This window comes from Crassostrea angulata, chromosome 4 (assembly GCF_025612915.1).
Source record: "Crassostrea angulata isolate pt1a10 chromosome 4, ASM2561291v2, whole genome shotgun sequence".
Classification (NCBI taxonomy): domain Eukaryota; kingdom Metazoa; phylum Mollusca; class Bivalvia; order Ostreida; family Ostreidae; genus Magallana; species Magallana angulata.
In genome coordinates this window covers 49787370-49814000 of record NC_069114.1, presented here as the reverse complement: position 1 = coordinate 49814000, position 26631 = coordinate 49787370, and the positions used below count along the sequence as shown (strand labels likewise).

At 33.9% G+C, this 26631-nt stretch overlaps 1 protein-coding gene and 1 long non-coding RNA gene across 3 annotated transcripts in view; one reads left to right on the top strand and one right to left on the bottom strand.

Moving 5' to 3' along the window:
* The window catches only part of LOC128180163 (replication factor C subunit 4-like), a 27678-nt gene extending 1047 nt beyond the window's left edge, over positions 1–26631 (top strand). Inside the window, exons 4-12 of the mRNA XM_052848050.1 lie at positions 4867–4946; positions 5051–5170; positions 7508–7577; positions 10233–10427; positions 13513–13638; positions 23254–23334; positions 25550–25666; positions 26131–26247; positions 26296–26631. Coding sequence (XP_052704010.1) covers positions 4867–4946; positions 5051–5170; positions 7508–7577; positions 10233–10427; positions 13513–13638; positions 23254–23334; positions 25550–25666; positions 26131–26220 — 879 coding nt within the window. The 3' untranslated portion in view covers positions 26221–26247; positions 26296–26631. The remainder of the gene's footprint in view (positions 1–4866; positions 4947–5050; positions 5171–7507; positions 7578–10232; positions 10428–13512; positions 13639–23253; positions 23335–25549; positions 25667–26130; positions 26248–26295) is intronic.
* LOC128180165 (uncharacterized) lies at positions 1340–4603 on the bottom strand. Of its 2 annotated transcripts, XR_008243198.1 has the most exons (4): positions 2712–4603; positions 2392–2466; positions 1984–2118; positions 1340–1864 (listed from the first exon to the last, which is right to left on the bottom strand). It is a non-coding gene; the product is annotated as an uncharacterized LOC128180165 (long non-coding RNA). The 2 variants fall into 2 exon arrangements; XR_008243197.1 differs by lacking the exon at positions 2712–4603 and having other exon boundaries at positions 2392–2701.

Sequence of the window (26631 nt, the reverse complement as noted above, 5' to 3'; positions counted from 1 at the left end):
ATGATGATCAATCGGTAGGTAAGAATTACCCAAATCAGGTTCTTTTTTATTAAGTCAATGAGAGGGCAAGCAAACCCATACCAAAAAAAAGCACTAAAAAGTTATACCTATGAGCCCTTAAAAAAGTTACAAAAAAGTCATAACTAAGTTAGCACAATTTGGAACCATCTGATCAATTATGGTTCCAAATTAGCATCAAAAAGTTATACCTATATTGTAACTTTTTGCTTAAGTACAAAAAAGTCATAACTAGAGTGTAACTATTGACAATTTATTTTTTTCATAAAAATAAATAGGTATAAAAAAGTTATCAAAAAGTTATAATAAAGTTATCATTTAGGTACAAAAAAGTTACAAATTAAAGTTACAGAAAAGTTATCATTTAGGTACAAAAAAGTTATACATATAGGTATAGAAAAGTTATCATTTAGGTACAGAAAAGTTATAGATGTAGGTACAGAAAAGTTATACATATAGTTACAGAAAAGTTATCATTTAGGTACAGAAAAGTTATACATATAGTTACAGAAAAGTTATCATTTAGGTACAGAAAAGTTATACGTATAGTTACAGAAAAGTTATCATTTAGGTACAGAAAAGTTATAGACGTAGGTACAGAAAAGTTATACATTTAGTTACAGAAAAGTTATACATATAGTTACAGAAAAGTTATACATATAGTTACAGAAAAGTTATCATTTAGGTACAAAAACGTTATAGATGTAGGTACAGAAAAGTTATACATAAAGTTACAGAAAAGTTATAGATGTAGGTACAGAAAAGTTATACATAAAGTTACAGAAAAGTTATTGTTTAGGTACAGAAAAGTTATAGATGTAGGTACAAAAAAGTTATCATTTAGGTACAGAAAAGTTACACAGAAAAATTACAGATGTAGGCAAAAAATATCTATCTGTATCATAAACTTCAGATAAAAAAAAAACCCAGGTACATGTACAGGTGTTATACTGATGAAAAAAAAGTCCCTAATGTTGACATAAACTTTTCATCAAATTGTTTTTGCTCTTGAATAGGAATTTAAAATCATATCTGTTCATGTGAGTAGAAGAACACAAGTCAATGTTTTTGTTAATCAATATGTTTACTGAATTATATTTACATCTAATGAGTATGCTTTCCTCCATTTCTTATGGAAACTTATAGTTAACGCCTTGTTTAACGATTGGTCGAAACCTACAATGACCTTAGAAAAATCCCTGAAATAATCAGGATATCAATGCAGACTCACATTCCCATTGAAGACAATTTGGCTGTTTCTTTTAGCTAACGTACTGATGCACATTAAAAATAATATAGTAAATTTAACTTACTCTTTACAAACAATTTATTAATTTGTTAAAAGAAAGATGTAAATATAAACAATATAATGCTTTCTTTGACGATTCATGCAGGTAATGAAGGGAGCAATGATTGCAGAAAAAATTTACATAACTCGCTAATGCGGGTAATGTATTTTTTCTGCAATGTCGCTACATTCATATCCCGCATATGTCACCAAAGAAAGCATTTTATTGTTTACATAATTATCTCAAATCATTACAGACCCTATATGCAAGTTTTTTAAATAAAGCAATAATCTAACATAAAAGCATTTGGGATTACATGTGTGTCTAATGTTCTTGCTAAATTTGAATAGAAAGTTTGAAAAACATTATTTTGTAAACCCAAATTTGACCAAAACCTTCATAAAGCATGTTTTAGGTTAAATTCCTAACATATACTAGCATGATTTTGTTCCAAACATACTAGTATGATTTTTAAAACAGTCCTGGTTCTAGATGATATACCAATGACCTGCAGTAATTTATCAGCAAACAACTGGATCTGTTTCTTGAATCTGTTCCTAAAATGTATAAAAAAGAATGTTTCATTATGGCAATTTCTTACTACATGTACTTTCATTGTAACTGTTAAAATCCTTGACAACTACCTTATACTAAAACAGAAAATTTTATAGCATACCAAGTTGAATATATATGTGACCAGCACCTGGCAGGGGAAAACTGGTTTCTGTTTACATGGCTGCATGTATTTCAATGGGAACGGTTGCTTTTGCATCTTATCTCTTTCATAGTATTATCCTCGTCCTCCATTAATCTAAAAGAAGGCAATAATATTTATAACATAATACTGTTTGACAATTTTCAATATATGTAGCATAAATTATTATTAAATATCAGTAAAACTTTTCAATTCTCTGTTGACCTGGTACCCCCCCCCCCCTCCCCTCTAAAAAAAAGGTCAACATTGATACAGCAGTTGCCATTATATTCTCAGATTTACAATAATTCATTTACTTAAAGATATACATAATATATGGTTAAAAATTTAAAATCTGTATATCTTTACTTGATAAACACACACACTTACTTTTTTCATCTTGTATTAATGATGTATCTTCCATCTGGTGTACAGTCTGCTAGCTGGACTTGGTTGGGATTTTTTCTGCAATACAATGATACTCTTTTTAAAAGAGTCGGCCATAATTTGATTACATATAGAATGTACATCACTAGATATACATGGCTGCATAGGCTTTGATATAGATGATAAAATCATGCACTTCTTATTAGAATTCTAGAAATATTCCAAATGTAATTCATTTCTAAGTGCAAAGCAATAATATAGAAATTGAGATAAGCAAACACAAATGAATTATTCAAAATGACTTGTTTGTATATCAGACTTACCGTGAATGGAAATGGTCATCCACAACTAAAGCCATATCATCCAGGTCTTAAGCATGTCTATCTTTATGAAACCACTGCTTGCAGTTTCATTAATACATACAACACGCTGTGATTCTGCATATTTCTTGAAAAAATCAGGAAAATCTTCACAACAACTCCAGTCTTCTTTGCCCATTTCAAAATTTGATGGCGGAATGGCAATTGTCCAATCAGAATTCACGAAAGTCAAAGTTTGAAATTTTGGCCAATCACGATACAGCCACGATTAATACCGGGATAAATCTTTAAAATTTATTTTGGTTAAAAAACAATATTATTTACTTAATATTATCTAAAGAATTCTGCATTTAATTGAAACAAATTTTAGTAATATTTTCTTTCCTTACAACCTGTTAGTTTATTAACCGATCATCAAAACTGGGCATTTCCGGTCTCAAGAGCCGCCATTTTGAATAATTTGAGGGAAATTTAAAAACTAAATCAAATTAAATACTAATGCATTTTTACAATTGATGAATATGTAAAACCAAAAATTATAACACCTTTTTTTAATAAAACATGTTTCCCAAAGTTTATAACACAGTCCTTATAGCTATGTGCTGTTATAAATTACGATGAGAGATAGGCTAGTACTGGGAAAACATACAGATGGAAATAGCAGTACTGTTCTTTGTTAACAGCATGTCTATAAATCAAATATGTGAATAAATATGATGAACCCATCTCATAATAACAAACAATGCTACCACCCCTCCCCAGCCCCCCCCCCCCCTTTTCTTCGCATGCATTCGATGTCGTGAGAAAATTCTGAATCAATTTCTAGAAATCTACTCTATTCCTTTATTCATGGGGTAGGCCATGAAAAGTTGGAAAAAATTTCAGTGATAATATAAAGTTGATGCTACCCCTTAGTATTTAACAGTGTTTAAACGAAATCGTAATATGTCTAATGATGTTCAAGAGACAGATAACAAAATAATGCTTGCAGGAGCAAAATAAAAAATGTCTGCTGGTCAAAACACACACATCAACTTTTTTTCTTAAACAAACATCAGTGTCATCACAGCACGGACTAATCATGACCTCTTTAGACACCCTTTACTGTTAACCTGGGATGTGTGTGCGTTCAGGCGGAAAGTGATTTCCTGTTTCTGCCTTATAAAAACAATAAAATTTTGGACAGGTGTTTGTGTTGCAATTGATGGACTGGATTCCCGTTATAATGGTTATGTCATTGTTTTCAAACAAATCTTAGTGATTTTACTACCCAGTGTGTGATCTACCTACATCTACCCCCCCCCACTTATCGTGATTTTTATTAAAAAACAAAGTTATAACGATATTTTATATTAGTTTTTAGATTTTTTGTGATAAAAGTGTACTTTAAACTTGAACCTCTTGGATAAGATACACTTAAATTTTTAGTGTAAAAATGACAAAGTCCAAACACATTCACAAATTGACTAAGTTCAATGTAGGTACATTTTAGTTATACTGAAAAGTTTCTAAGTTCAATGTAGGTACATTTCAGTTATACTGAACATTTTCTAAGTTCAATGTAGGTACATTTTAGTTATACTGAAAAGTTTCTAAGTTCAATGTAGGTACATTTTAGTTATACTGAAAAGTTTCTAAGTTCAATGTAGGTACATTTTAGTTATACTGAAAAGTTTCTAAGTTCAATGTAGGTACATTTTAGTTATACTAAGAAATTTCTAAGTTCCATGTAGGTACATTTTAGTTATAGGGCAAAAAGTTTAAGTCCAATCTAGGTACAAAAAAGTTATAACTTTTATGTGCCTAAATCTTAGGTACATAAAAGTTACACTTTAGTTACAGAAAAGTTATGACTAAGTGTAACTTTTTTTTGTATGGGAATAGTTTCATGAAAATACTTAAAGCTTAAATCATCATTAAATTTTGATGTTATAGTTGGAACATGTCTCGCAGATACTCATAGGCACAAACTGTTGGCATTGTTTACAGAAATTGCCCTATTTCAAATAAATTTTCTTTTGAATTAGGATTTCCACAAATGCTCTATCTTTATTATTAAATTTAATATTTCATGTAAATTTGCAAAGTAAATATTTACAGGTGATCTGTTTTCTTACTAAGGTTCCTTCAATTGTTCAGAAATGTTTACAATTTTTAGCTTCCCAACCTTTTGTTCTATGGACCCCCGGGAACCGGAAAAACTTCCACCATTTTGGCTGCTGCAAGATCTTTGTTTGGGTAAGCTCTGTTAGTTGTTGTTTCATTACTGTGAGTTGTTGAGTACTTGACAGTCTTTAAAACCTTTTATTTAAATACTGTAAGAAGGATTCTTTGATTTACAGAGCTGAGATGATGAAACTGAGAGTCTTGGAGTTAAATGCTTCTGATGAACGTGGAATAAATGTTGTTCGAGAAAAAGTGAAAAAATTTGCCCAGACTACAGCAAGTGGAACGAGACCAGAGTAAGACAACATATCATGATGAGTTTATGACACCAGTCAATGTTACTGTGATTCATTATGTTATGCTTCAAATTTTCATTTGATTGTTTTGAAAATTTTAGAGTTATTCCTCACTATTTTTATACATCATTATACTTTCATAACAATAGTAAAATATTCTGTGCCCTATAATAACTCTTGTAACAATGCTCTCATATTGACCCTATCATTTTGACCTCTGTAATGATTGACCCTATCATATTGACTCTGTAATGTTTGACCCTATCATATTGACTCTGTAATGTTTGACCCTATCATATTGACCTCTGTAATGATTGACCCTATCATATTGACTCTGTAATGTTTGACCCTATTATATTGACTCTGTAATGTTTGACCCTATTATATTGACTCTGTAATGTTTGACCCTATCATATTGACTCTGTAATGTTTGACCCTATCATATTGACCTCTGTAATGATTGACCCCATCATATTGACTCTGTAATGTTTGACCCTATCATATTGACTCTGTAATGTTTGACCCTATCATATTGACCTCTGTAATGTTTGACCCTCTGTAATGATTGACCCTATCATATTGACTCTGTAATGTTTGACCCTATCATATTGACTCTGTAATGTTTGACCCTATCGTATTGACTCTGTAATATTTGGCTCTATCATATTGACTCTGTAATGTTTGGCCCTCTGTAATGATTGACCCTATCATATTGACTCTGTAATGTTTGACCCTATTATATTGACTCTGTAATGTTTGACCCTATCATATTGACTCTGTAATGTTTGACCCTCTTATTGACTCTGTAATGTTTTATTCTATCATATTGACTCTGTAATGTTTGGCTCTATCATATTTGACCCCTGCAATGTTTGGCCCTCTGTAATGATTGACCCTATCATATTGACTCTGTAATGTTTGACCCTATCATATTGACTCTGTAATGATTGACCCTATCATATTGACTCTGTAATGTTTGACCCTATTATATTGACTCTGTAATGTTTGACCCTATTATATTGACTCTGTAATGTTTGACCCTATCATATTGACTCTGTAATGTTTGACCCTATCATATTGACCTCTGTAATGATTGACCCTATCATATTGACTCTGTAATGTTTGACCCTATTATATTGACTCTGTAATGTTTGACCCTATCATATTGACCTCTGTAATGTTTGACCCTCTGTAATGATTGACCCTATCAAATTGACTCTGTAATGTTTGACCCTATCATATTGACTCTGTAATGTTTGACCCTATCGTATTGACTCTGTAATATTTGGCTCTATCATACTGACTCTGTAATGTTTGGCCCTCTGTAATGATTGACCCTATCATATTGACTCTGTAATGTTTGACCCTATTATATTGACTCTGTAATGTTTGACCCTATCATATTGACTCTGTAATGTTTGACCCTATCATATTGACTCTGTAATGTTTGACCCTATCATATTGACCTCTGTAATGATTGACCCTATCATATTGACTCTGTAATGTTTGACCCTATTATATTGACTCTGTAATGTTTGACCCTATCATATTGACTCTGTAATGTTTGACCCTCTTATTGACTCTGTAATGTTTTATTCTATCATATTGACTCTGTAATGTTTGGCTCTATCATATTTGACCCCTGCAATGTTTGGCCCTCTGTAATGATTGACCCTATCATATTGACTCTGTAATGTTTGACCCTATCATATTGACTCTGTAATGTTTGACCCTATCATATTGACTCTGTAATGTTTGACCCTATCATATTGACTCCGTAATGTTTGGCCCTATCATATTGACTCTGTAATGTTTGACCCTCTGTAATGTTTGACCCTATCATATTGACTCCATAATGTTTGGTTTCAAATTTTCATTTGATTGTTTGAAAATTTTAGAGTTATTCCTCACTAATTTCATACATCATAATACTTTCATAACAATTGTAAAATATTCTGTGCACTATAATAACTCTTGTAACAATTCTATCATATTGACCCTATCATATTGACCTCTGTTATGTTTGACCCTATCATATTGACTCTGTAATGTTTGACCCTATCATATTGACTCTGTAATGTTTGACCCTATCATTTTGACCTCTGTAATGTTTGACCCTATTATATTGACCTCTGTAATGTTTGACCCTCTGTAATGATTGACCCTATCATATTGACTCTGTAATGTTTGACCCTATCATATTGACTCTGTAATGTTTGGCCCTCTGTAATGTTTGACCCTATCATATTGACTCTGTAATGTTTGACCCTTTCATTCACCCTGTAATGTTTGGCCCTCTGTAATGTTTGGCCCTATCATATTGACCTCTGATTTCAGTGGGAAGCCCTGCCCTCCATTTAAGATCATCATTCTGGATGAGGCAGATTCAATGACGGCACCGGCTCAGGTCAGTTCTGATTGGTTAATATACTTACCTTTCCAGTATTTAACAAAGTGAACCTCCTTGTAAATTATTTCTTATTTCACCTCAACACTAGATTTTTGAACTTTGGAAAATAAGAATAATTGGTTGAAATTTTTTTTTGCCTTTATTTACCGTATTTTTCCGACGATTAGTCGGTATTTTTTTCCTCTGAAGCAGAGCACCTGACTTATCGTCTTGTTCTACTTGTCGTAGGCTCGATGTCAGAAAATCTTAAATAATAGCATAAAAAATCTTGGTTTTAATCATCTTGAGTTGGCTGTGTGATTGAAAATTACGTTGTTGAATTCACTGTTCATCTTTAATAATTATCATTTTCACTCATCTGTCAACACTTAAATACATAATAATAACAACAGTTATTAAAAAATGTTACATTGTCTTTAATCAATTAAAAGTTTTACTGTTCCGTTTTAATAAACACATCGTCGCATGGTTCTGTGTATCACTAGTAGGAAGATAACATTGCGCAGTAAAATTGAAACCAAGTTTGAATGGAAGAAAATATTGCAGTAGGTCCGGGGGATGTTTTTTTAAATTTAATTATTTTATTTGTTAAGAGTTGTTAGTGGAAAGTATAAATCAGAAATATTTAAGGTCTTTCGATTGTCGTGTGACGTCATTGTGAGCAATCCGGAATATTTTACCGTTATCGGTTATAATAATAGTGTTATGTGGTGCATAGTTTTGCCAATATTTCTTGATTTATACTTGTGTTTAACACATTTTAAGCTATGTAAAGTGAAATGACACCAATGTTTAACAATTCATAGAGAGTAGTTTGAGTTGAAATCGCTGAATTCAATGAAAAACTGATAAAACCGTATATAGGCAAACTTGACAGAGACCACAATTCATAATTTTTTACCTGGCAAGGTAAACATTTCTTTGCAGATTTCGATAGGATATATAATGAATTACAAATGTACCAATTTTCAGTGAGTTTGAACCATTATTTCAAAAGTTATAGACGTTTTATGTTGCTAAACTGTACTTATTCATGGTTGAAAAATCGTATCAAAATGCACTGTAAATGTGATAGCTTTCATACTGGCAATTTTAAATGGCCTTAAAATGTTAAAATACTTAAAGTAAAGGATTGCGATTAATTTCTTTTAAAAATTGCTTTATTATATAGAAATTAGTTATAATAAATGTGATGTTTGATAAGAGAGCAGTCGTTGCTATAACTGTCCTGATAGTGTACTTGTGTTAGCTCCTACAGCATGAACAAAATATTTGCAACATACCAATATTTAACTTTAATTTGATTGTTTGCATATTAATCATCAAATTTAAACAAAAATTACACAGATTAAACCATAAAAACATCGAGGGTGGAGAAACCTTAATGGTCAAATTCAATCTTAAAATACGTAATCGGCAATTATCAATACTACTGTTTATACAATAGGCTGACACCGGTTGTGTTAATAATCTTGCCCTAAGGCTGAGATCTTTACAGCAATTTCACTCCCTGTGTATATAAAGAGTACCGTTATAAGAGTGATTATAGATCATTGATTAATTATTGTCCAATTCTTTGAATATTGTTAGATAATTTTTTTAGGAAACGTATGTATGTCGTATATTGTCAATATCAAGTCGTACAAATGATCGATCTATTTCTAACAATGTCTATGTAAAACAATAGCGTGTAACTGCATTACTGGATACAAAGTAAACAAGTTTCATAAAATCATAGTAATTGCTAAGCTTTCTGCACTTGAGATCCCCCTTTGAAGTCCGACACAAGACAGGTGCATGCCTATGACACCGGAAATTGTTAAACAAACATTGGCCACGCGCCGAGTCAACAGGTGGCTGGTTACGTAATGGCGAATACACTGGCGATAGTCAGAGTGGATACTTATTTTAATGCTTGGGAATAAAATATTTCTGACAAAGTAAGTTTAGTTTTGCATAACACGCGATATCGGGAATTGTTTAAAATGCAAGCGACTTTGTAGAAGACAAGTTGCCGGTATTTGAAAATTTGATGCATAAGTATAAAGCGTAATTGTTTAAATGTTAATCATTAATAATAATTGGTAGCAATATCGGTGACATCGTGGCATCATACACTGATAATGTTACTGCAGTTTTATAGGCCATTTTGAAGTGGTAAGATTGACGTGTGGTCTGAGATCGACGTATCGTAGGATTTTGTTAAAATTTTGGCTAAAAATGGGCAATTCGACGAGTTGTCCGCATCAACGAGTCGTCGGGAAAATACGGTATGTCCAAACTGAGAAAAAACTTCATCAAAATTTTGTTAATAATTACTACTTCTCATTAAAGCTTTCCATATATATTTGGTTTTATGTCGGGGTATTACTTTTACTTACAAAGGATCATCCAATACTTTGTTAATACACGAATATTTAAGTAATATTTTCAATTTGAAAAAATGAGGTGAAAGAATTAAGTCATGATTTGTGAAATATGAAATGATTGAGATCAGGACGAGTATGGAGAATTTCTCAGACTGATAATTTCCGTCTTACCAAACAATATTAAGACATGTTCTTGTATAGACCTATGAACAAAAGACTGTGGCTACTCATGAAATGAAAGTTAAGTAGCTTGGCTGACTTTGTTTATCTCACTAATACTTAGGCTGCCCTCCGCAGAACGATGGAGAAGGAGAGTAAATCGACCCGGTTTTGTCTGATCTGTAACTATGTCAGCCGCATCATTGAGCCCATTGCCTCCCGCTGTGCCAAGTTCCGGTTCAAACCTCTAGCAGACCAGATTCTCACAGAGAAATTGCAGGAAATTTGTGAGGCAGAAAAAATAAGCTATGACAAGGAGGTCAGTAAGATGTATACTATGATAATTCATCAGTAAGATGTATACTATGATAATTCATCCTCACGACCTGGAAGGAATTCAGTTTCCTTCTACTTGAATCTTCAGATCGTTTTACTTTAAAGCTGAACACTGCTTGCAAATAGACAACGTCACACAAGTATATAAACCCTTCGATTTTGTTATCCAATTGCACACCTGAAACTTGTGGCAGACGTGTAGTATTCCTTTTGTGGTCTTTGGATTTTACGCATTTCTTTTTTTTGTGTGTTTTCATGTGTTTGTAAATAATGCATTGACCTGTTTATTTGATGTTAGAATTCTCATGGCTTAAAAAGTGCATAAAATTTGATAATTTCATCGCGACTTAGTAACACAGCGAGGCAAGTTGTATGTCCACACAAGTGAAACCTCTACAGCAAAGTACTTTAAACTCTTAAGAGATCTGCGGCTTATATAGTGGTTGTAGGGATAGCGTTGATGAAAGAGAAATATGGCAGACATTGTCTTTTTACAAGCGATGTTTAGCTTTTAATATTTTGTTGTTCCCTTTTTAGCTCACCTGAGCTGAAAGCTCAAGAAAGCTATTCTGATCAGATTTTGTCTGTCGTCCGTCCGTCCGTCTGTCCATCCGTAAACTTTTCACATTTTCAACATTTTCTCAAGAACTACTGTGCCAATTTCAACCAAGTTGACACAAATCATCCTTAGGCAAAGGGGATTCAAAGTTGTGAAAATTAAGGGTCACACGCGTTTTCAAGGGGAGATAATTAGAAATCGATGAAAAATTTCGAGAAATTTTCAAAAATCTTCTCAAGAACCATAATTCCAGGAAAGCTGAAACTTGTGTGGAAGCATCCTCAGGTAGTGTAGATTCAAAGTTGTGAAATTTATGACCCCCAGGGGTAGGGTGGGGCCACAATGGGGGGGTCGAAGTTTTACATAAAAATATATAGAGTAAATCTTTAAACATTTTCTTCTCAGAAACTAATCAGCCAGCAAAGCTGACACTTGTGTGGAAGCATCCTCAGGTAGTGTAGATTCCAAGTTGTGAAAATCATGACCCCCAAGGGTAGGGTGGGGCCAAAATGGGGGGTCGAAATTTTACATAGATATATATAGAGTAAATCTTTAAAAATCTTCCTCTCAGAAACTAATAAGCCAGGAAAGCTGACACTTGTGTGAAAGCATCCTCAAGAAGTGTAGATTCAAAGTTGTAAAAATCATGACCCCTGGGGTAGGTTTGGGCCACAATGGGAGCTCGAAGTTTTACATAGGAATATAAAAGAGTAAATCTTTAAAAATCTTCCTCTCAGAAACTAATCAGCCAGGAAAGCTGAAACTTGTGTGGAAGCATCCTCAGGTAGTGTAGATTCCAAGTTGTGAAAATCATGACCCCCAGGGGTAGGGTGGGGCCACAATGGGGAGTCAAAGTTTTACATAGGAATATATAGAGTAAATCTTTACAAATCTTCTTCTCAGAAACTAATCAGCCAGGAAAGCTGAAACTTGTGTGGAAGCATCCTCAGGTAGTGTAGATTCCAAGTTGTGAAAATCATGACCCCCAGGGGTAGGGTGGGGCCACAAAGGGAGGTCGAAGTTTTACATAAAAATATATAGAGTAAATCTTTAAAAATCTTCTTCTCAGAAACTAATCAGCCAGGAAAGGTGAAACTTGTGTGGAAGCATCCTCAGGTAGTGTAGATTCCAAGTTGTGAAAATCATGACCCCTGGGGGTCGGTTGGGGCCACAATGGGGGGTCGAAGTTTTACATAAAAATATATAGAGTAAATCTTTACAAATCTTCTTCTCAGAAACTAATCAGCCAGGAAAGCTGAAACTTGTGTGGAAGCATCCTCAGGTAGTGTAGATTCCAAGTTGTGAAAATCATGACCCCCAAGGGTAGGGTGGGGCCACAATGGGGGGTCGAAGTTTTACATAGGAAAATATAGAGTAAATCTTTAAAAATCGTCTTCTCAGAAACTAATCAGCCAGGAAAGCTGAAACTTGTGTGGAAGCATCCTCAGGTAGTGTAGATTCCAAGTTGTGAAAATCATGACCCCAAGGTGTAGGGTGGGGCCACAATGGGGGATCGAAATTTTACATAGGAATATATAGAGTAAATCTTTAAAAATCTTCTGCTCAGAAACTAATCAGCCAGCAAAGCTGACACTTGTGTGGAAGCATCCTCAGTTAGTGTAGATTCCAAGTTGTGAAAATCATGACCCCCAGGGGTAGGGTGGGGCCACAATGGGGGGGTCGAAGTTTTACATAAAAATATATAGGGTAAATCTTTAAACATTTTCTTCTCAGAAACTAATCAGCCAGCAAAGCTGACACTTGTGTGGAAGCATCAGGTAGTGTAGATTCAAAGTTGTGAAAATCATGACCCCCGGGGGTAGGGTGGGGCCACAATCGGGGATTGAAGTTTAACATATGAATATCTAGAGTAAATCTTTAAAAATCTTCTTCTCAGAAACTAATCAGTCAGGAAAGCTGAAACTTGTGTGGAAGCATCATCAGGTAGTGTAGATTCCAAGTTGTGAAAATCATGACCCCTGGGGGTAGGTTTGGGCCACTATGGGGGTCAAAGTTTAACAAAGGAATATATAGGGTAAATCTTTAAAAATCTTCTTCTCAGAAACTAATCAGCCAGGTGATTCTTTATAATTGTTAACAGGACAATTCTTTGGCCTCACGAGAAGGTTCAAAGTTTGCTGTAGGTTTATATCCCATATATAAACTATTGTTAAGGATCTTTTTGAGAACTGCAATACCCAACATATGATATGACTATAAAATCATCCTGTTAGAAAAGGGACTAATGATTATAAACATAAGAATATCCAGGGGGAAAATGGATTTTATTTATACAGGATCTACATGTATTATTGTACATTGTGATAGTTTGTATTATGACTGCATTAAGCTGATTTTATCATACCTATTGTTCCTCAGGTGAGCGATGTGGCCCATGGGCCTCTTGTTTTATGCATTAAGATTATTTTTAAAAAAATTTTCAACATGACTTGGATAATATTTCTGTGTAATTAATGTGAATTATTTCATTTTCTTTTATATTCACTAGTCCATCAAAGCCTTGATTGACAGTTCAGAGGGCGATATGAGAAAGGCGATAACTTACCTTCAGAGTGTGGCTCGATTAAAAGGAGATGAGGAAGTTACAAAGGCAGATGTCTACGAAATAGCTGGGGCAAGTAAACCAGTCAAGCATTTTGTAAATTTTGTAGGCTATGACATTAAATAAGTCAGTCCTATCAAATCAACATCGCTAGGATGGTAACCAAGTCAATATTACAAAAACCATGGCCAGGGAACTTAACAAGTCAATATTACAAAAAACCATGGCCAGGGCAGTTAACAAGTCAATATTACAAAAAACCATGGCCAGGGCAGTTAACAAGTCAATATTACAAAAACCATGGCCAGGGCAGTTAACAAGTCAATATTACAAAAACCATGGCCAGGGCAGTTAACAAGTCAATATTACAAAAACCATGGCCAGGGCAGTTAAAAAGTCAATATTACAAAAACCATGGCCAGGGCAGCTAACAAGTCATACATAGCTTATTGTCACCATGAATTTGATGCATTATGATGTTCAGTTTTTAGATGTCTTTTGCACATTTTAGTAGAACAGTATTTTTTTTTAGCCAATTTCTTCTTTTGTGTCTGCTTCTTATGTCATTATGAGTTAATATGTAGACCATGTAACATTGATTTATATAACAGGGTATTTTTGTCAACACTTTACTATTTTTAGCTCACCGAGACGAAGTCAAGGAGAGCTTATGCTATGCCCTCGGCGTCGGCGTCGGCGGTGGCGTCGGCGTCGGCGTCCGGACCTGGTTAAAGTTTTTGTTGCAGGTCCTGTATCTAAGCTATTACTTGTCCTTTCTTCACCAAACTTGCATGGATGATGCATCTGGACCTACTTATGGACTTGAAAGACTTGGATGTTGAATCTGGGTCCTAAATTTCAGATGCTGGAGGAGGTTAAGGTTGTTGGACCAGGTGAAAGTTTTTGTTGCAGGTGCCCTTTGATAGCAATATCTTAGTTACTGCTGGTCCGTACTTCACCAAACTTGCATGGATGGTGTGTCTAATGATACTGATGCACCAGACAGGCTTGAGTGCTGAATCTGAGCTATAGGTTTCGGATGCTGGAGGAGGTTAAGGTTTTTGGAGCAGGTTAAAGTTTTTGTTGCAGATGGCCATTGATAGCAATATCTAAGTAACTACTGGTCCTAACTTCACCAAACTTGTATGGATGATGCGTCTTATGATACTGATGCACCTGACAAGCTTGAATGCTGAATCTGAGCAATAGGTTTCGGATGCTGGAAGAGGTTAAGGTTTTTAGAGCTGGTTAAAGTTTTTGTTGCAGGTGCCCTCTGATGATTATATCTTAGTTACTACTGGTCCTAACTTCACCAAACTTGTATGGATGGTGCGTCTTATGATACTGATGCACATGACAAGCTTGAATGCTGAATCTGAGCAATAGGTTTCGGATGCTGGAGGAGGTTAAGGTTTTAAGAGCTGGTTAAATAAAGTTTTTGAAACAGGTGCCCTCTGATGATGATATCTTAGTTATTACTTGTCCTTACTTCACCAGACTTCCATGGATGCCACTGATGCACCTGACAGGCTTGAATGCTGAGTCTGAGCCATAGGTTGCGGATGCTGGATAAAGTTAAGTTTTTTGGAACAGGTCACATGTTTAATAGATGATAGTACTATTTTAAACTTGCATAGTTGATTTACAGGTAACTGTAATATGAATGAATCGCAAAGGTAGCTTCAGATGCAGAGCTTGATCTCCATTATCAAGGATGCTAAAAAATAAATCTTAGTTATTACAGGTCCTAACTTCACCAAACTTGAATGGATGGTGTGTCTTATGATACAGATGCACCTGACAGGCATGGATGCTGAATCTGAGCCATAGGTTGCGGATGCTGGAGGAAGTTAAGGTTTTAATTGCTAGTGCCCTCTGATGATGATATCTTAGTTATTACTGGTCCAAACTTCACCAAACTTGCATGGATGATGCGTCTTATGATACCAATGCACCTGATGGGCTTGAATGCTGAATCTGAGCCATAGGTTTCGGATGCTGGATGAGGTTATTTTTTTGGAACAGGTCACATGTTTTATAGATGATAGCTTGCATAGTTGATTTAACTTTATTATAAATAAAACGCAGAGGTTGCGTCAGATGCAGAGCCTGATCTCCATTATCACGGATGCTGGAAGAAATCTCCTACCTCACTCAAACCAGCTCGATAGATAGATGTGTTTGTTTATAAATGATATAACATGATTCCTATGATATAGTATTGTATGATATGAAACAATATTGTTTGAAATGAAACAATATGATATCATATGTTATATTATAAAAAGTTATACGATATAATATGATATTGTATTAATTTTTTGATATTTTATGATATGATATTGTATCATGATATTGTTATGTATAGTATTGTATATTATGATACAATATTGTATAATATTATATTGTATTTTTAATTTATTATTTTATCACATGATACAATTACATAAGATATTGCAAAATATTATATTGTATCCTATGATACAATATTGTATATTCTATAATATTGTATCATAGAATATTGTATAATATGATATTGGTTTCAGTAATATAGAATTATATCACATGAAATTTTATTATATGATATTGTAATATTATATCATATTGTATCATACGATATTGTATGATATGATATTGGTTTATATGATATATTATCATATCACATGAAATTGTATTATATGATATTGTTATATATATTATTGTGTCATATGATACAATATATATAATAATATAATAATGTCACATAATATTGTATCATTTGATAAGATACAATGTTGGAATCAAATTATATTGTATTATATGATATAATATCATATAATGTATCAAATATGTTTCAGTGTCATTCAAAACAATATCATACTATATTATACAATATAATATCATGTTTCAATGTTATGATGTATTATGTAATATGATATTGTAATATAATACTATATTGTATTATATTTCATGATATTGTATTATTTGATCAAATACAATAAGGTATAACACAATACAATGTCATATCATACGTTACAATATCAAACCTCATTATTGTTTATTACGGTATTTTATTGTATTGTATGATATATATTATAAATATGACATGATGCAATATTTAATTTTATATCATTGTATTGATAAACATATGAACATGAATAAGCAATTTTTTATTATCATAAAAATTTTTATCAGATGATATACGATATTATGTCAAAACAGAATCCATGAATATTCAAGATCTTAAAGTATGATTTTCATATAAAATGATAAAGGTGGTCTTATGAAGGTGATGTCTCATAAGGGTGATGCTCCGCCTCGGTGAGCTTAGTAATCTATGATTACCTATGTTTATATAATTTTATTAGATAACAATTTCTCCTTTTTAGCTCACCTGAACCGAAGGTTCAAGTGAGCTTTTCTGATCACCTGTTGTCCGTCGTCCGTCTGTCCGTCCGTCCGTCTGTAAACTTTTCACATTTTTGACTTCTTCTCTAGAACCACTGAGCCAAATTTAACCAAACTTGAGACAAAGCATCCTTATGAGAAGGGGATTCTAAATTGTTAAAATAAAGGTCACAACCCTTTTTAAAAGGGAGATAATTGCGAAAATTGGGTGGGGGTCTTAAAAAATCTTCTTCTTAAGAACCACTACACCAGATATGCCAATATTTACACCAAAGCTTGTATATATAGTGAAGATTCTAAATTGTAAACATCGCGATCCCCGGGTCAATACTGGGGTCCCAAGAGGGGTTCAAAGTTGATTAAAAAAGACAAATTTAACATAGAAATATATGGGGGGGAAATGTTTTTAAAAATGTATTCTCAAGGACTACAGTTCTAAAATTAGTGAGATTAATATACAAGTACCCTAAAAGTGTAGATTCTAAATTGTGAAAACCGTGATCCCCGGACTAATACTACATACGGCTTCAAAATATGTTCAAAGTTTAACATAGACTTATATAATGGGAAAATGTTTTAAACTCTTCTTTTTAAGAATTACAATGCTACAGTTTGTGAGATTACTGTGCAATCATTCTGAGATAGTGCAGATTCTAAATTGTTTAAATCATGTTTTATTAAAAGAAGTATTAAAAAAAAAAAAAAAAAGAAATTTCCATGATAAGGCCAAAAAAAATTAATCATTAGTTTCTCGGGCCAAAATTTTGAAATTTTGATGAGGCAGGCAGGTTTTTTTTTTTTTTTCTTTTTTTTTTTTTAAAGACAAAATTTACAATGAAGGTAACTCATATTACCGGTATATGAATTATTTGTGTACACATCAGCAGATATTCATCAAGCTCATACATTGGCAAAGTTTAAACATTTGTTTTAATTTGTTCTTTTTAGTTTAAACTGTTCTGTTTCCTTTTATAAGGTTGAGTTTTTGCATAGGAACAAACAAGACAAATGGTTTATGCCTTTGCTTCATTTTACGGCCCATCTTTCCCCTCCACAGTAATAACAGAAGTCTAAACTAAATTAGGGGTCTTCTTATGGCATTTTACTAGTTGAATTTGCCATATAAAAATTTATCAAATAAAGCATTCATTTGGGGTGTTTTCTTATCTATCTTCAGTGCCTGACAGAAGAAAAAGTAAATAAGTCATCATAAAATTCTCAAACAATACAAGTGTCCTTTATTCCTGCTTCTATGCAATATCACAGAGGCTTCAATTTCTGAAGAGAACAAAGAAATTTCAGTGGTTGTGTTAACAGGGACCAACCCAGAGCAAACTTAGTTTAGGGAGACTTCACTTCTGAAGTTCTCCATCACAGAAAAATAGGGAGAAATTTGAGAAATCAGGTAGACTTCCATTCTTTGACAATGGCATAATGCTAATGTTAATACATTTATACACAGATTCAACCTTAATTTGAATTTGATGAAGCAAGTCAATTAAAAATAAAACAACTCCTAAAAAATTTAAAATCTTATCCAATTTTTAAAATTTAATTCATTATGTGTATTCATACATTTTGTAGGTGAAATGTCTCGTAACTGTGTTGGCTAAATGAAAAATAAAATCAGTCTATGTGTTTAAGTGTATTTTGGAGGTATTAGTCCAACCCTTTGACCCAATTACAACCGTCATATAGTTGGTTGTACAGAATTTTTTAGTTAAAGATAACTGTAGACAAGCGGTTTCATGATTATTTTAGCACTAACTTGGCAGAGTTATTAATTAATTACAAGTTACCAACTAATTGTAATATCAGCACCTAAAGTTATAAACATCCGTTGCAATTTTCAGTGCACAGTATGTGGTTGCATCAACCGTATTTATAACCCCTGAAGATAAGACAGTCGGTAGTTATTAATCACAACAGGGGTTAACTTAGGCTATGAAAATGTCTTTTGAATTAGATGATTATCATTTTATTGCATTTGGAGTTAACTTTCACGATCGTGAACTCAGAGAATACAGGGCAACTTCAACCTCTCTTTCTGAGGAAATTCTGGCGAAGTTACCAAGCACAAAGCGAGTTATTATATTTACATAAAGTTGTATTTAGCTCAGGTAGCCCCCTTGGTTGGTCACTGGGTAGATGTTTCAGATAAAATAACGTTTTCACTGACAGAGACAAGCATTTGATCTGAGCGTTTGTTTACTTAGATTCCATAATAGAGAAAACCGATAATGATAAGATATAAAAAATCCAGAAAAATAATGATAAAAATGTTTGATGCGGCGATGATTTTACTGATGCGGCGGTGCCTGAGAAACAAATCATTAATTTTTTTTGGCCTAAGATTATCATCGTTAAATTATCTGGTTACACATGTGTATGTTTATCGACTAGTTTTTTGTTTTTTTTGAATTTCAATCCCGACATCAATTACTCACATATCGGGATACAAGTGATCGGGATCAAAGATCATAAATTCAAACAACTTCAAAAAGGTGTGGATCTTAGTTTTTACGAAGTTTTGATTTACAAACACACAATTAGGAAAGATAAAGGAACAAAAGATATGGGAAAAAAGTAGGAATCATTGATAGACTTTATCAACTATATATAGACTTTCCATGTTTTTTGAGTTTAGTCTATAAGACAGATGATCGATGAAAATGCAAAATCTAACATGCCTAATGTCCTCATCACACCTGCAATATTTTTATTTGATGAATCGATAAAGAAGCTTTTAATGATTGAAATACAAAACAGATGCCAATATCATCTTTTAATTATTTAATGAATATAATTCAATTTTTTCAGTGAAATTGGATTTTTTTATTTTTACTGCAAATGGGTATTTTAGAGCTTAAAATTCAGTCTCAGTTGATGTGTAAAATAACTATGAATAAAAACATGCCAAAGATAAAATTGTTTCTTCTTTTTATGTATTGTTTAATATATGGCAAAATCTTGAAATATATGAGTTTACAATATTTAGTTCACTTCATAATAAACCCTTTCGAAATAAAATGATACAAGGACTATTGTTCAGGTGAGCGATTTGTGGCCCATGGGCCTCTTGTTTTTGTATCTGCTTGTGCTATAAAAGTACCATAATGAAAAATAGTGCACTTTAAAAGGGGCGTGGTCACATTTTTGGTCAAAATTTATTTTTTCTATTTTTATTGTTTACAATTCTTTAGTACTGCATTTCTAATGATCAACCAAAATTGAGTGGCAGTTATAGAGTTAGGAGCAAGATTCAGCGCTCACAGTTCTATGTTACATAAACAAGGCTCATGTCATGTTTTTGTTTACATTTGTTTGATATACCAGTAAAAGCTCTCTTTCAAGCTGATATTTCTAAATGCTAATTTGTTTTGAACATAAATGAACAGTTCTCAAGAATTGTCACATTCATTTTAGCTCTAATGTAAAAGCAGGAATTTCCCTATCAACCAAAACAAACAAAGTCATGACTTGAGCTTTGTTAAAAACAAAAAACTGTGAGCTCTGTATTTCGCTAATAACTTTACGACTGATACTCAAATTGTAGTTGATCATTAAACATGCATTATTTAAGCATTATAAACAATAATTAGGAAAAATAAAATTTGACCAAAAACGTGGCCATGCCCCTATAATATTAGTATAATTACATCATGTTTGACATCCTGGTATTTCATCAATATTTAGGAAAAAATGACAAATGTTACCAATGAATATAGAAACATAAAAAAAATAGGTCTCCCATGGAGATTCTCAAAAGTTGGTTTCTATGCATAGAAACCAACTTTTGAGAATCTCCATGGGAGACCTATTTTTTTAGGTCACCTGAGTCACTCAGGTGACCTATTGCAATTGGTCTTCGTCCGTCGTCGTGCGTTAACAATTTTACATTTTTAACTTCTTCTTGAAAACTACTAGGCCAATCGTTACCATTTTTGGTGTGAAGTATCTCTATGGTAAGAAGAATCTAAATTGTGAAATTTATGGCTCTACCACCCCTGGGGTGCCACGGGTGGGGCCAAATATGCAAAAAAAGCCAAATTTTCAAAAATCTTCTTCTCTACTTCCACACATGTGAGGAAAAAACTGAATGCATGGTTATGATGTCCATGAGGCCCTCTACCAAAATTGTGAAATTTATGGCCCCTGGGTCAGGGGTTCAGGCTCTAGGGTGGGGCCAATATGGCAATATAGTAAAAATGTATTAAATCTTAGAAATTCTTCTTCTCTACTACCATATATATTTGTTTAAAACTAAATGCATGATTATGATGTCAATGAAGCCCTCTTCCTAAATTGTGAAATTCTTGACCCCTGGGTCAGGGGTTCAGGCTCTAGGGTGGGGCCAATATGGCCAAATAGTAAAAATGTATTAAATCTTAGAAAATCTTCTTCTCTACTATCATATATATTTGTTAAAAACTAAATGCATGATAATGATGTCCATGAAGCCCTCAACCTAAATTGTGAAAATCATGACCACTCGGTCAGGGGTTCAGGCTCTAGGGTGGGGCCAATATGGCCATATAATAAAAATGTATTAAATCTTAGAAAATCTTCTTCTCTACTCTCATATATATTTGTTAAATACTAAATGCATGATTATGATGTTCATGAAGCCCTCTACCAAAAATGATAAATCAATTATCCCTCGGTAAGGGGTTGAGGCTCTAGGGTGGGGCCGATATGGCCAAATAGTAAAAATGTATTAAATCTTAGAAAATCTTCTTCTCTACTCCCATATATATTTGTTAAAAACTAAATGCATGATTATGATGTCCATGAGACTCTCTTCTAAAATTGTGAAATTCATGACCCCTTTGTTAGGTGTTCATGCTCTAGGGTGGGGCCAATATGGCCATATAGTAAAAATGATTTAAATCTTAGAAAATCTTCTTCTCTACTCCCACACATGTGGGCAAAAAACTGAATACATGGTTATGATATCCACAATCTCCTTTACCTAAATTGTGAAATTCATGGCCCCTGGGTCAGGGGTACAGGACATGAGGGGGGGGGGGCAATATGGCAATAAAGTGTTAATGCATATAATGTTTAAAAATCTTCTTCTCTATTCTCACACATCTGTATAAAAAAAACTGACTAATAATTATGTTTACCAGGAAGTCCTCTACTGAAATTTTAATTTTCATGTCCCCTTGGGTATGGGTTTTGACTCTAGGGCAGGGCCAAAATGGATGTATAGATGTTAATGCATATAACGTTAAAATTATCTTCTTTACTTCCACACACCTGAAAGGAAAACTGAATTCATTATTTTGTAGACCAGATCTTTTAGTTTTTCACCAAAATTATAGGTTTCACAGTTCTTTTTGAATTAAATGTGGTTGTCATTACAAATTTATAATTTTTCTACTCCAGTATGAAAACTAATTAATTATAGATGCATATATGAGACTCCATGACAAGTTTGTGTATTGGATATATGCTACTCAGGTGACCGTTAAGGCCAATTTGCCTCTTGTTTATGTTTCTATATGTCAATGGTTTAGAATTAGGTTCATGACGTGGGCAATGTAAAATGTCATTTATCGCCTTGAAATTTATGATATTAAACCTATTATAATATTTAACCTATTCTGTTTAATATCTCTGAGGAAGAATAAGTACCAGCACAAATGTACTAAAGAGGCTGAGTTGGGTTTTTTTTTTTAATGTAAAAACTACAATAGCCCAATTTTTTAAAAATTATATTAAATTTACGCTAACCCTACTATATTTTCAAAGTTCAAAAAAATCTAATGTCTGGGGTTTTTTTTGGGGGGGGGGGGGGGGGGGGCATCTAAAAATACAGATACATTTACCATAGGAATATATAGGAAATTGACTTTTTCTACCATTTGGAGCAGATTTAAAAAATGTTATTTCTTATATCCTACTCCTGCAACATGATAAACAGTGTAACATCTTAACGTGATAATAGCCCAAAGGCAAAGCTCACCTACTAAACAACGGAAAATCATTTGAAAAATAAAACTTTTCCTTTAAAGACCTTAATATTTTTATCTGTATTTTGTTTATTGTGTCCAATTTAATTAATGGTATCGAAATAATTTTATTACAGGTATAAATACATTGTATTTTACTAGATTCCGAAAAACGTATGCAGCTGCTTCATGTACTAATTTCATGTTTTTGTATTGTTTCATTATTTGCCGTATATGTAGACAATTTGTTAATAATTTTTAAGTTCTTTTAAGAGTGAATGTTTTTAGCTGTATGATATAACCTAGCTGTATGACTTAACCTATCTTTGTTTGTTCCATGTAGGTTATATCGGACGAAACGATTGACGTGTTAATCAAAGTTTGTCACTCAAATTCCTACGAAAAGCTCGAAAAAAAAGTTCAGGTAAGATGACTAACAAAGCAAAGCGGAATGACTAGTTAGCTCACCTGAGCTGAAAGCTCAAGTGAGCTATTCTGATCACATTTTGTCTGTCGTCCGTCTGTCCATAAACTTTTCACATTTTCAACATCTTCTCAAGAACTACTGGGCCAATTTCAACCAAACTTGGCACAAATTATCCTTAGGCAAAGGGAATTCAGAGTTGTGAAAATTAAGGGCCACACCGGTTTTCAAGGGGAGATAATTAGAAATTCATGAAAAATTTCGAGTATTTTTCAAAAATCTTCTTCTCACCAACCATAATGCCAGGAAAGCTGAAACTTGTGTGGAAGCATCCTCAGGTAGTGTAGATTCAAAGTTGGGAAATTCATGACCCTCAGGGGTAGGATGGGGCCACAATGGGGGGGTCGAAGTTTTACATACGAATATATAGAGTAAATCTTTAAATATCTTCTTCTCAGAAACTAATCAGCCAGAAATGCTGAAACTTGTGTGGAAGCATCCTCAGGTAGTGTAGATTTAAAGTTGTGAAAATCATGACCCCTGGGGGGTAGGTTTGGGCCACTATGGGGGGTCGAAGTTTTACATAGGAATATAAAGAGTAAATCTTTAAAAATCTTCTTCTCAGAAACTAATTAGCCAGGAAAGCTGAAACTTGTGTGGAAGCATGCTCAGGTAGTGTATATTCAAAGTTGTGAATATCATGACCCCCAGGGGTAGAGTGGGGCAACCATGGGAGGTTGAAGTTTTACATAGGAATATAAAAGAGTAAATCTTTAAAAATCTTCTTCCCAGAAACTAATCAGCCAGGAAAGCTGAAACTTGTGTGGAAGCATCCTAAGGTAGTGTAGATTCAAAACTGTGAAAATCATGACCCCCAGGGGTAGGGTTGGGCCACCATGGGGGGTCAAAGTTTTTCATAGGCATATATAGAGTAAATATTTAAAAATCTTCTTCTCAGAAACTAATCAGCCAGGAAAGCTGAAACTTGTGTGGAAGCATCCTCAGGTAGTGTAGATTTAATGTTGTGAAAATCATGACCCAGGGTAGGGTGAAGCCTATTGGGGGGGGGGGGGGGGGGGGTCCAAGTTCTTATAAAATCTTTTTCTCAGAAACTAATCAGCCAGGAAAGCTGAAACTTGTGTGGAAACATCCTCAGGTAGTGTAGATTCAAAGCTGTGAAAATCATGATCTGGGGGGTGGGGGGGGGGGGGGTCAAAGTTTTACCTAGGAATAAAAAGAGTAAATCTTTTAAAATCTTCTTCTCAGAAACTGATCAGTCAGGAAAGCTGAAACTTGTGTGGAAGCGTCCTCAGGTAGTGTAGATTCCAAGTTGTCAAAATCATTATCCCTGGGGGTAGGGTTGGCCAGAATGGGGGTCGAAGTTTTACATAGGAATATATAGAGTAAATATTTAAAAATCTTCTTCTCAGAAACTAATCAGCCAGGAAAGCTGAAACTTGTGTGGAAGCATCCTCAGGTATTGTAGATTCAAAGTTGTGAAAATCATGATCCCTTGGGATAGGGTGGGGCCAAATTTGGGGGGGGGTGTTAAAGTTTTACATAGGATCAATCACAATTTGTCAAAGTAGTTTAAATCAGTTATCAGGGTTCAACATTAACTTTAGTCCGTTAATCACAGACTACCAGTAATTGATTTTGAGTTGGACGAACAAAATTTCTGTCTTATCAGTCTGGTTGGACTAATAAATAAAATTTGCTTAAAGAATTGTGTAAATTATCGATGTGCAATTGTTGACAATTTACTGGAAAAAGTTGACTTTATTTTTAGTATCTCGCATGATGCAAATTGATATATGATACATCACGATGATTATAAAGTTACTGAGTGAAAACAAGTTAAAGTTAACAGGCACTAGCCCGGCTGGACTAATGCATAAAAAAGTTGTCAACCCCTGATTATAGTTCATTTCTGACGTTCATGACAAGTCTTGATCAACATTGCAAATGCAGTATCACAGACCTTTCGTGTTTAGTCCATTCACCGTCAAATTTAACTCCTTCTTTAATTATTGTTTCGTTTAGTTTACATCTGTCCAAAAAATAAAAATGATATTTAAAATTCATGGAGATTGATACTAACGATTGTACACAGATATTTGTTCCTCGTGTTTAATTAGAAATCTACTGCATCATGATGTAATGTCTATATATAGAAGGTAATGTTTGAGTGTCATGATGTAATGTCTATTTATAGGAGGTAATGTTTGAAGGGCATTCTGCAGCTCAGATCATCACACAGCTTCATGACAAGATTGTGCAACTGGACAACCTCAATGACCAGCAGAAGTCAGTTATCTGTGAAAAACTGGCAGTAAGTTACTTCCCTGAATTTTCATGACAAAATGCTCCAAAAAATGACAATATTTTGTCACTCAGGTACACTGCACCAGGTCAAATGATGCCTGCTTTTATTCATTTTATTGCCTTATTAAAGAAGGGAACAACTCAGTATTTTAAAATTTGAGTTAAAGTATAAAAATTGAGAAATGTTCCATATGCAAAATCTTGCCATAGAATTAAACAATTTGGCTGTCTGCCACATTATATTTTTAGTTCTTATTATTTACCTGTTCATGAATTATATGTAATAAGTTACTTCCCCCGAATATTATGACAAACTTGCTATAAGTTGTTTCCCTTAAATTTTGATTAACTTGCTGTATGTAACTTCTCCTTATATTTATTGATGTCCAGATGAGTTCTCTCTCCAATGTTTGACATTGTTACTATCTTCTCTTGATATGATCACTAAAGATTTTGACCTTGCTTTTTCAGGTGGTGGACAAGTGTTTGATGGATGGCGCGGACGAGTACTTACAGTTGATGGCTCTATTTACCACCATGATGCGGGAGATCTGTCGCTGACCAGCGCTTGAGGGGTGCTGACCATTGTTTGGGGATGTTGACCAATGAATGGGGGGGGGGGGGTGCTGACCAATGCTTGGTGGGATGCTGACCAATGATTGAGGGTGGGGATGCTGACCAATGAATGGGGGAAGGGATGCTGACCAGTGCCTGGGGGGGGATTGGAGGCTGATAAGTGAGTGGGGGTGGGGGGATCCCACTGGTCACACATGCTCATGTTCTCTGTTACAATACTGTAGACGGCTTTATAGTTTCCCCAAACATTGTCTTACTCACATGTCTCAAGAAATCTCAACCATAAACTGATGTTATGTTCTGATGGTTAGCAAGTGTAATTTCCCCAACTGTGTATGTTCATGATTTTGAGATTCTAACAGCTGAACGAAACAGATAATAAATTATTTCAATGTA